The following is a 12,030-nucleotide window of genomic DNA, read 5'->3' as shown; positions in this document are numbered from 1 at the left end:
TTCATCAATGCATGTGGTTTTACTGTTATTTCAACATTTAGAGTCATCACCAGAAAAATAACACCAGAAAAATAACTTATTTGACAATTTTCACCTGTTTCAAGTAGATTTTCACTTGAAATAAGTAGGAAAATCTGCCAGTGGGATTTATCTTCTTATTACAAGCAAAAAAATCCTGTTCCACTGGCAGATTCTTCTACTTATTTCAAGTGAAAATCTACTTGAAACAGGTGAAAATTGTTGTTTTTTCCAGTGATGAGTCTTGTTTTAAGTGTGATGAGATTTCTTTACTAAAATGAGACATTTTAACTAGAAATAAGACAAATATTCTTGTTAAGATTTTGAGTTTTTACAGTGATCCATTTTACTTATCCTGTGAAGGACAGAGTCATATTGATAAGTTCAGAAAACTGTTTTTTATTGTAGTGTTTTGATGTATTTGATGTAAGCCCAGTGGATATTTAAAGCTTACAGAAGGCTGCATTTAACTGCTGCTATGTCATTCCTGCAGTATTTCTGCAGGTGTTTTGGTCAGTGCTATTATTTGTAATATATTATATTATTTGTAATCAGCACAAACTATCTGATAAAATCCACCATCCCCCCTGATTTTTACAACTCGAGTACTGGGTATATCCAATGTATCCTCTCTGCATGTACCCAAGTTAATAGTATGTTTGTACTCTCCTGTATATTTTTCTCCCACTGTTGTTTTCTGTTGCTGCGTTGGTCCCACAGTGGGCAGTCTCCCAGGGCCTGCACATAAAAGCTCATTCTCCACATATGAAAGGCTCAACTCCCACAGAAACAGAGCTGAATGAAAGTGTCAAATAATGAAATGAGGGGCCACACAACACAGGCTTTACCTCGCGTCACATTAACATGAAGCCATCAAAAAGTCTGTCAAGTCTCAGAAAAAGACATCTCCCATCATCCAGGTCTTCTAAGCGCTTCTGTTGTTCTGTATGTATTTCCTGTGTAAAGTGAGAGCCTTTTCCTAATCTCCTTGTCTTGGCAAAGCACTCAAACCTATTCAGTGGTTGACAGAGGAGATTCAAAAGGGAAAAAAAGCAATAGAGAAGAAAGAAAAATCTGCGGTAGAATGAAAAAGCAGGGATGTAGCATGAAGCCACATCTACTGTGGTCCCTCTCCACCCAGGAAGCGTTGGTGCCATGTCTCTGTCATCTCCACTCTTCCAGTCTGCTTCCCACCTTGTCTTGTCTGTCTTGTTTTGGTGACTTGATGTGGGATATTTGTGTTAGCAGCTGCAGATGTACTCTTCTCTGGTTTTATCCCTGTATGATGTCCTTCCTCGAAACCCTTGTAGCTGAAAATAAAACCCCAAAAGAGGTTTAGTGTAAAGTTATTTCCTGACATCAAACCCTTTGACAGAAAGGGATCATACGTGACGTCTTTTTTTATGGGATAAATGATGTGGTATGTGAGCCCTCTCCCTTCATTTCTTCCCTTATTACCACAAAACCTCTTTTATTTCTTGCTGATTTTCCCTCAGAATTTCGGAGTACTTCCATCCTCCTTCTTCCGTTTCACCTTCAAACACTTTGAGTTTTGCCTCCACTTTCTCCTTTAATTGCACACATGTAATGCGTATAATCGCTCCATTACCCCTGCCTGTTTCCTCTTCCTCTGCTTTCCTCCAGGCATTGCTTCATTCCAGTGCTTGGCAGAGCGGGTCATGTGGAACCCTCGGGGTCCTGACCTGAGTAACTGCACCTCGCCGTGGGTCGGCCAGGTTGCCCAGAAGGTGAGACCCGGAGCCTTCCCCCCTGGCCACGGGTCTGTCCCTTTCCTCTGCCCCGCTGTCCCGGACAGCCTCCCTGTCCACCTCCACCAAGACATTAACATATCTCTAAGGCTGTGGTGATTAAAATACAGAATCGTTTCAACTGGACTTTTATTACAAGGCAACTGCTTGATGTTTAATTAACTCTATTTTTTTCTCATTAATATATTTGGATTACAGTTAGGCTAAATTATTTTTATAAATCAGGTCTCTGGTCTCCCAGCTCTCACAGAGCTCTGCATTTACATTTTCATTGAGTTTCTTCACTTTAAGTCGCTTAAATATATTATATCTTTGCAGTTGCCAAACATCCTGCTTTCTATATGATACACAAGGATTTCACTTTAGTTGCACTTATATTTTCAAGCTCAGTTACTACATACACTCATCAAAACAGCGAGATTGCTGTTGGAGAAGTTGTTAATTATTTAGCCAGGTACATTGTATAGCAGATTTCTTAGATGTTTTTTTCTGTGCCTGTGCCTAGAAGGGTTAGTAGCATCACTTTGAAAAGAACTATTGTTAGGGGAAACCATTATCCCCCTCTCCTTTTGGCGAAAATCAATTGCAGTGTGTTTGCTCAGGTTGCAATTTGCAAGTGAAAATAGGCTAGACAATAAAAACTTCATGATGAGTTCTACAAGGTCCATCTTTGTTTAAAATGGCCTAGTAATGAAGAGGGGAAATCTGAAAACTCAAACAAATAACGTGGGTTTTTTTTTCTCTTTGTAAACACATTTGTGGTTAATTCTAATGATAATGCGGCATGTGAACATTTAACAGTTGAGAATTCTTTTTAACATTTTTACAGCTTTTAATGCGCCTTATCTAATCAAAGCAAATTGTTCTCTTACATTTGTACTTTCATGGTATGCAAATGAGTTTGTCTATTTATGCATGACATGTGTAGATAAAGAGCGGGGAAAATGCTGCCAACATAGCGGGCGAGCTGGTGAACCACACACGAGGTCGAATCCAAGCCGGAGATGTGAGTTCTTCTGTCCGACTGATTGAGCAACTGCTGGATATCCTGGATGCCCAGCTTCAGGCCCTGAGGCCTGGGAATAAAGAGCCAGCTGGACGCAACTACAATAAGGTAGAAGTTTAAGGACAAGCATAATTACACACGCATGCTTCCACAGTGTATGTAAATCATGCATTAGCAAAGAACTGTGAGGTTAATGTGAATTCCCTCCCGAGTGCCCGTTCAAGGACTGGTGAGTTTTTCACTTTCCAGTTTTCTTTGTGGTTGATGTTTTTTTGGTTGTTGTTGTTTTGTATGATTTAGATGTTTACATCCAGACTTTGTTTTTTCCCTTCCAGTTCCAGAAGCGTGAGCGGACCTGTCGGGCTTACATCCAGGTAGCTTTTCCCTTTAATCTTTCTACTTTATATGCCTAGAGTAGGAGTGCTTTGGGATCAACTGAGGGAAGATAAATTCCTGATCAGGTCAGACTTGAGGCTCTGTATTATGATTTTACTGCCGTCGGAATCATCACTTACTCATCATCTGGTTTGTGATGTAGGACGCCTTGAGAAAGATTTTGACACCAAATGCAGTGTTTGAAAGCTGATCTTTTTGGGGGGTTGTTTTGAAAGCTGTATGTGCCCCAGATCAGTAAATGTATTTTTTTTAAATCATAATCGTTTAATCCTTTTTTTTTTAATTTTCTTTTTCATGTTGTGCAAAATTTATATTTGAAATATGGGTTCAGATAATGGAGAACTCTTCTGTCTGCAATATAATCTTGGCTCTGTTGCAGTGATAGAGCTTACAGTAGATGTATAATATCAGCCTTGGCCTCATCATGGTGCACAATAAGGTACAATATCTGTCGCTAAGAAAAAAATCTAATTTGACTATAGTACAAAAAGCAACAGTTTGTGTTATGATGCATATCTGTACTTTTTCAATATTTGTGCAATATCTGTGGCTCTGAGAAAGCTCTAATCTAATATCATGGAAGGGCCTTGTGCATGCTTCTTTGTAATGATGAAATGCGGCACTCTGCAGCACAGTCTTTTATGTTTCTTGACCTCTCTGCATCGTACTGTAAAATGACCCCACATCTTGTGATGTCAGTCGGCGCGAGATGAATATAAAGCCTGCCGTGTAGAATGTCACCGGGCCATTATTTTGTGTCACTTGCTGCAAGGTAGCTTAGTGTAATAACCACTGAGCCAAGGATAAAGCACAAACACCCTCAGTATTTTTCTTCTGTAGCAGATGGAGTGCATTCTGATGCTCAATTCATTTTCTGAACACCAATGGTCTTTATTTCACACAGTAGTCAATCCTTCATTTTGAGAGGCCTGAGCAAGAGAATTACATGATTCATCAAGCAGGGTGCTCCAATAAATTGGAAAGCTGATACAACCATCAAAATTGCCATTAAATGAATTGTAAGTGTGAAATAGAATGGTAATATGTCTGACATAGCCTAATAATAAATGTATCGCAGGGACGTGGTGAGTTTCTAGAAAATTATAATTATAGTAGACTCTCTACTTGGAAGGGCTCCTGGTATATGTTTTACAATGTGGTACACAAAATGAATCATTACCATGACAGTGATGAACAAATCAGGAACTAACTAGTAATTAATGATGGTTAATTAATAGCTAACAGCATTTCCTGAGAACTGAGAACAGACTGTTAGGAGCAGTGTTAATGAACCAGTGTCTAATAATTAGTCATCCAGGATTGGCCTTAAGAAGTTAAATGACACAATGACATGTATGTAATAACTGTTACTGTCAAGTTATGAACATGTTATTTTGTCCTTGAGATATACATATGAACGTCATTATTACCTTGCTATGATATGTGTCTCTATTCTGGTAAGTTTGGACAAAATTCAAGATGTCTGTTTGGAGCATCTATCATACACATCAGTAGTGCAACCATGTAGTTCCCTTTATTAGTATTTTGCCACAGTGACTATTTGAGTCTGTGTGCTGTGTTTTAAAGGTATTGTGACATCATTTTTAACATGCTTTTAACACTATTAAAAGTCTTGGCCAACATCCCTCAAATGTGTCTAAAAGAGTGTAACAAGAAAAACTTCACTCTAGTACTCTATTCCTGGCTTTTTATTAGGCTACAGTGTTTTTTTGCGCCGTGAAAAATGCTTCCATTTCCCCCTTTCCTGTCAATCATTGCGCCGCTCCTCCTCCAAACCTCCTCCTCCTCCAGCCATACGCTCACAGCGGCGTCGGAGAGTTAAGCCGGGAGCGATAGGCGAAGCATGCACGGAAAAGCAGGAGGGCGAACCACAATAAAGGCATGCAAGCAGCACTGTCCCCTTATCTTAAGTCCAGTCAGTGGCCGCGGGTCTTCTTAGCAGTTTTCCTCCGTGATTAGAACAAAAGAGGCTCTAAACAGCTCCGTGTTAAGCCTCATTTATGGTTCCGCGTTAAATCGACGCAGAGCCTACGCCGTAGGGTTCAGCGTACGGTGCGCGTCGCCGCGTAACCCTACGCCGTAGGCTCTGCGTCGGTGTAACGCGGACCATAAATAAGCCTTTATGGTGCGCTGGAGAGGAGAGGAGACAGGGAGCTGGGTGGAGGGGGCGGTGATTTAGCGGGACGTTACGTAACGATCCGCCACCAAACCACATGCGCCGTTTTTGCATAGTTATGCGGAAAATCCCAGAAAGCACACAATACACTGAATGTTAAAAGTTTGTTGTTTTTTGGGTGTAATTGATGTCAAGACACCCAACAAAACACAAAAAATCAAGAAAAATTTGTTTTTCATGTCACAATCCCTTTAAAGTCTTCATAATGAAGAACTATGACTTAATCTTCACCTTCTTGCATGTTGCAGGCGGTTGTGCAGACTGTGGACAACCTGCTCCGTCCAGAGGCGTTGGAGTCCTGGCAGGACATGAACAGTACAGAGCAGGCTCACACCGCCACCATGCTGCTGGACGTCCTGGAAAAAGGAGCTTTCCTGCTGGCCAACAACATGTACGGGAATCGCTTCTCCGACCGGGCCCCAAGTGTTGGTAAGAAGATGTTATAAATCATTTTAATTATGGATGAAGCACCGTTCAGTGCTTTGTGAGCGAAACTGCCTTCATATTATTGCAGTAATTTCTTTCTGGGTGTTTTTACACTTCTGACATGATAGAGGTAATAAAAAATAAATAAAAAACCTCATTCTGTGTCTCCACCTTCAGATCTCGAGGTGCACGTCGTCAACACCGAGATGGACCTGCAGGACTTGTCGTTCCCACAGAATTACGCCAGTGACAGCACCATTCAGCTATCAGCGTCTACTATCAAGCAGTACAGTCGCAACGGTCAGCACCTTTACCTGTCCCCGCCGTCTCCTCGTAGGACCGGAAAATTGAAGTGTACTCATTTGTGTTTCCATTTGCATTTTCACACAAGCCTAAAACAATCTGCATGCAGTTGACTTAGTTATTGGCTCATAATAATAGGCTAATCAGATTAACAAAAGTGCTGAGACAATTTCTTTTCTTGATGATTTCTTAACAACAGTCTTAATAGAATAGCCGGGTAGGCGTGTAGATTACAATCGGCCCCAGTCTGACAGAGCAATCTCAGCGCGCCCTGTCTTCTCTCTTCCCTTGCTCATACCTTCTACCATCTTATCCCCCTCTCCCATCTTTCTTGTTTCTACCCCCCCCCCTCTTCTGTCATCCTCCCTTGCTCCCCTCCTCCTTCCTTCTATGGCCCCTCTTTCTGCTTTCTGCCTCTGCTCGGCTCTGCAGTGGGAACGAGATTAGAATGATTGAAACAAACGCACATGAAATATTCATATGGAATAATAAGAGATCTGTGAATGCTTGAGGGATGAATGTTCCATTGCCCTCCACATTAAATTCCGCTCTCTTCCACCAGTCAAAATGAAACGGTCCTTACTATCATTCTAACCTTCACTAACTCTCTCTCTCTGTCTCTCTTCTTCACTCGTCCTGTCATCCCCTGTTCTCTGTCTCTGCCACCGTCAGCACCGTCTCTGCCGTTTCCCCATTTTGCCCTCATTTCTGTATTTGCCTTCTTCCATCTTTTTTCCTTTTACAGTTTTATCTTGAGCTCCCTTTTCATGCAACATCTGCATTTTTTAAATCCCTTTATTTTGAAATGTTTCTCTCCTATTGTCTCTGCTAATATTTTTTGTATGTTTTATTTATTTTTTGTCCACTATGCAGGACAAGTAAAGGTGGTTTTTATACTATATAAAAACTTGGGGTCCTTCCTTTCCACTGAGAATGCCACGGTGAAGATGGAGCTGGAAGGATTAAACCATGAAAAGAAGCGCCTGGCGGTCAATTCTGATGTAATAGCTGCCTCCATCAACAAAGAGTCCAGCCGAGTGTTTCTCACTCAGCCGGTGATATTCACACTCAAACATCTACAGGTACTCAGATTCAGATCAAAAAATATGTAAATCATATTTATAAAATGTAGGAATGGGTGATATTTTACCGTTCACGATAAACCGTCAAAAAAATCTCACGGTAAAAACGATAAATTCCCGTTGATGATGTTTTTGTGTAAAGTCGAATTTATGGTTCTGCGTTACGTACGTGAAGGAAGGAAGGAAGGAAGGAAGGAAGGAGGGAAGGAAGGAAGGAAGGAAGGAAGGAAGGAAGGAAGGAAGGAAGGAAGGAAGGAAGGAAGGAAGGAAGGAAGGAAGGAAGGAAGGAAGGAAGGAAGGAAGGAAGGAAGGAAGGAGGGAAGGAATGAGCCAGAAAGAAAGAAAGAAAGAAAGAAAGAAAGAAAGAAAGAAAGAAAGAAAGAAAGAAATGAGCCAGAAAGAAAGAAAGAAAGAAAGAAAGGAGCCAGAAAGAAAGAAAGAAAGAAAGAAAGAAAGAAAGGAGCCAGAAAGAAAGAAAGAAATGAGCCTGAAAGAAAGAAAGAAAGAAAGAAAGAAAGAAAGAAAGAAAGAAAGAAAGAAAGAAAGAAAGAAAGAAAGAAAGAAAGAAAGAAAGAAAGAAAGGAGCCAGAAAGAAAGAAAGAAATGAGCCTGAAATAAAGAAAGAAAGAAAGAAAGAAAGAAAGAAAGAAAGAAAGAAAGAAAGAAAGAAAGAAAGAAAGAAAGAAAAAAGGATAAATTCCCGTTGATGACGTTTTTGTGTAACAAACATGGCGGATCTGAGAGCGAGATAGATTTATAGTTACAAAGGTGGAGTTGAATTGGTATTTTTTTTATCGTCATTTTTATCGTTATCGGGATAAATGCCAGAAATTATCGTGATACATTTTTTAGTCCATACCGCCCATCCCTAATAAAATGGCATTTCCAGCTCTTTTCATCCTGTCTGTGTTTGTTATTTGCTGCTTTCTCTCTTCTCTCCTGCAGGCTGAGAATTATTACTCTCCAAATTGTTCCTTTTGGAACTACTCGGAGCGCACCATGACGGGGCAGTGGTCGTCGCAGGGCTGTCGGCTGCTGGAGACCAACAACACGCACACCACCTGCTCCTGCAGCCACCTCACCAACTTCGCCTTGCTCATGGCTCACCACGAGCCCAACGTGAGTAAACAAGGGCAACACATTGAAAACGGTGGCCGGGTAATTTATGCATTCACGTGAGCATCAGCGTTCCTTCATTCTTAGTCCCGCACAGGCACAATAATGTTCATCTCAAGGCTGACAAGCTCTTTGTTTAGAATTTTCTCCTTTCACGCCGACGTTCAGGGAGGCACCGGCGCACAAATTCATGTCCCACTTTCAGCTGACATTCACATGAATTTAAATGTCATGTATTTTTTTCAGAATGTCTTGTCTCTTGTCTTCACGTTTTAGCTCTTTGAATATATTTACAAATATTAAATAAAGTAATTTGTCTCTTCCTCTCCACTCCCCCCTCTTCAATTCAACCCCCTTTTGTTTCTGTTGCTAATCTGCCATCCCACTATTCTTCTTCCACTATGTCCTCTCTTTTTTTTCCTTATCTGTCTGATTCTGCCTTCTCTTTTCCCCACTATTGCTCTTTTCATCCCACCCCCGCTCTTTTTATCCGTTACTTCTCCTACGGCAGGGCCGTATGCACGAACTGATCCTCTTCGTGATCACCTGGGTGGGCATCGTCATCTCCCTGGTGTGTCTAGCCATCTGCATCTCTACTTTCTGCTTCCTGCGGGGTCTGCAGACCGACCGCAACACCATCCACAAGAACCTCTGCATCAACCTCTTCATTGCTGAGCTCCTCTTCCTCATCGGCATCGACAAGACTGAATACCACGTGAGTCCTTAACCACACAAATGATGGCTTTTAGGGCTATGTTTGATTTATGTAGCGTTAGACCCTATTTAACAATTTTTTTTCAGAGAGAAACAGATACTTCTTTCTTTTTTTGCTTTATATACTTGTCTTTGAAACTCAGTTTACATGCATGAGTCTCAAATAAATCTAACTTGTACTTTTGACAACATATCATTTAGAAGCTTACATTTACAAGATATAACAAGTTATGATTTTTTTTGTCTTGTTTTTTGTTAAGTTACTCTAGAAAACATTTAGGGCCCGATTTACTAAGATCCTAAATAAAGAGTACTAAATTGCGCGTGCTGTTGTTGTGTGTTTTGCGGGTGATCAACTAAGATTGCGTGCGCAATTGATAACAGGTGCAAACCTCAGTATTTAAATGAGGTGTTGCGCGTCTTACGGTTTGCGGCGCAAACTTTGCGCCATGGAGAGTGGATGGAAAGCAGGATATAGTCGCAAGCGCAAAATGAAATTTGACGAGTTGGAGTTAGAGATATTAGTGGACGAGGCAAATTGTTGTGCCGTATTCAGCACCCCTTCCGTGAAAAGCACCCCCTCGTATATTCAATGATAAGTAGACCAAGAAAAAAAACAACACACTGACACTTCAATATATTTATATATACACACTCACACAAACACATACTTAGGAGTTTATATTATATATATTTACAAATATTATGGAAGACAACACAGTAAGCAGGCTATTAATTAATTACATCAATAACCATTTACCCGATTTTTTTTTTTTTACCCGAATCCATGAGCGCATTTAAACATGAATCATTAACACAAAACTGGACGCTAAACAGAACATGGACAACAGAACATGAACAGAACACGGAATGAGAATATCATTTTTGTCAGACGAGGGGGTGCTTTTCACGGCAGGGGTGCTGAATACTGCACAACACCGGGGTATGACTGCAGAACAAGTATAGGCGCACAATGAGAAACACTTTTTTCTCCATTAAAACACGTGATTTATTTATTATCACAAATAAAAAAATGAATGTGCCTCCTGTGGCAACCTTTTGCTGAATAATACTCGATTTAACATTCAAATAAAATATTTCTCCTTTTGCATGTGGAGATTAGCACCTTCCTTTCGAACGTATTAAATACAGACGCAATCACAATCCACGCAAAAACTTTCAGGCTTGGTAAATCTCATTGCGCGTGGTAAATGGACCAATTTGCATCTTCCCCTCCCAGTATTTAGCGATTTCTGGCGGGTACGCCCCATATTGATTATTCATCAGGGCAAAAGTACTAAATGGATTGCGTGTGCTATTTTGCGCATTTGAGAGACGCAGTCCTCTTTGCAGGCTGTTAGTAGATCAGCTGGCACTTTGGTTTGCGGGTGCTGTCAAGTTTGCACACGTTTTTACACACGCAAACCTTTAGTAAATCGGGCCCTTACTGCGCTGGGAAATCACTTCTCAATAATATGCACAGATTCATTCACCTAGAGGGGAAGCTTTCCATTCCCCCCCCTATCAGTGTTCAGTACCGCTACCAGAACTCTGTTCTGTCCTGTCCTGTTTTTTTTTTCCTCAGTGAAAATGCCTTAATCATAACTGTTTCCACTCCTTCATTTTAATATTTTTCCTTCTCCTCGTCTCCTCTCTTTGCTCTCCCTGGCTGCTGCCCTCAGATTGCCTGTCCCATCTTTGCTGGCCTTCTGCATTTCTTCTTCTTGGCTGCCTTCTCTTGGATGTGTCTGGAGGGTGTGCAACTCTATCTCATGCTCGTGGAGGTCTTTGAGAGCGAGTACTCACGCAAAAAGTACTACTATCTGTGCGGCTACTGCTTCCCCGCACTGGTGGTGGGCATCTCTGCAGCCATAGACTACAGGAGCTATGGGACCAAGAAAGCGTACGTGTGAAGACAGGCCTTTTGCACCTGCAGATTGAGAAGTAGGATTATGTTATTCCCCCAGCTGGAAATGTAATATGCAGCGCTGTGTGAATGGCTCTTGCACCTCCCTACAGACTGGTTTTTCTGAACACACTTAGCCAAAGCCTGATGATTAGCATTCATAAGATAATCCGTTGAGACAGGGAAGTGTTGTGCGCATGCCTGCGGGTGTGTGTGCATGTATGTGCATGTAGCTCATTGTGTGTGTGTGTGTTTGTTCATGGGCTTTGTTGCGTGAAACTCTCTTCTCTCCCCTGTGCCATTCCAGATGCTGGCTGCGAGTGGATAACTACTTCATCTGGAGCTTCATCGGACCTGTTTCATTTGTTATTATGGTATTAGCTTTGCTGTTAAACAGTGTTATTCCCCATTGATTTTCATATCACTCACTCAAGCCAAAAATGTTTTAGCAGTGTGCTTCTCTTGAGGTTATTAATACAAAGTCATTCTTTTTAGTCGAGACTGTAAATCTCTGCGCTCGTTTATTTACTCCTTTATGTCTTCCGTCCTTAGCTCAACCTCATTTTCCTCATGATCACTCTGCACAAGATGATCCGCAATTCTTCAGCACTTAAGCCCGACTCCAGTCGCTTGGATAACATAAAGTAAGTTTGAGTTATTCAGTGGCCGTCTCACTTTTTAATTACATGGAATAAACCGCGCTGCCAGAGTAATTCCCTGTATCAGGTCCTTATTTAATGTTTCTTTGTCCACTTTTTAATCAGGTCATGGGCTCTGGGTGCTACTGCCCTGCTGTTCTTACTCGGGCTAACATGGGCTTTTGGTCTTCTCTTCATCAATGAGAACACGGTCATCATGGCCTATCTGTTCACCACCTTCAACGCCTTCCAGGGGATGTTCATCTTTATCTTCCACTGCGCCCTGCAGAAAAAGGTAAGAATAAAAGTCTACTAATAAATTATGACTAATTGAGTACATTAAGAAAAGGTGAAAGTCCAACAGATATTCAGCATACATGTTTCAGGTCCATTTTCTGCAGCTTATGCGATGAAAAGCTCTGCTCAGCCTCCTGAAACTGTTCCTATTTATGGAAGACT

General features: G+C 41.2%; 1 protein-coding gene across 1 annotated transcript in view; it reads left to right on the top strand.

The window, feature by feature from the left end:
* Window positions 1-12,030, top strand: part of adgrl1a (adhesion G protein-coupled receptor L1a) — a 107,751-nt gene that overhangs the window by 88,032 nt on the left and 7,689 nt on the right. Inside the window, exons 9-20 of the mRNA XM_061712924.1 lie at window positions 1,663-1,766; window positions 2,716-2,901; window positions 3,129-3,167; window positions 5,635-5,815; window positions 5,990-6,112; window positions 6,989-7,197; window positions 8,143-8,316; window positions 8,825-9,028; window positions 10,710-10,930; window positions 11,241-11,307; window positions 11,486-11,577; window positions 11,698-11,866. Coding sequence (XP_061568908.1) covers window positions 1,663-1,766; window positions 2,716-2,901; window positions 3,129-3,167; window positions 5,635-5,815; window positions 5,990-6,112; window positions 6,989-7,197; window positions 8,143-8,316; window positions 8,825-9,028; window positions 10,710-10,930; window positions 11,241-11,307; window positions 11,486-11,577; window positions 11,698-11,866 — 1,769 coding nt within the window. The remainder of the gene's footprint in view (window positions 1-1,662; window positions 1,767-2,715; window positions 2,902-3,128; window positions 3,168-5,634; window positions 5,816-5,989; window positions 6,113-6,988; window positions 7,198-8,142; window positions 8,317-8,824; window positions 9,029-10,709; window positions 10,931-11,240; window positions 11,308-11,485; window positions 11,578-11,697; window positions 11,867-12,030) is intronic.

This window comes from Cololabis saira, chromosome 21 (genome assembly GCF_033807715.1).
Source record: "Cololabis saira isolate AMF1-May2022 chromosome 21, fColSai1.1, whole genome shotgun sequence".
Taxonomy (NCBI): Eukaryota; Metazoa; Chordata; class Actinopteri; order Beloniformes; family Belonidae; genus Cololabis; species Cololabis saira.
This window is presented reverse-complemented; position numbering and strand designations above follow the sequence as displayed.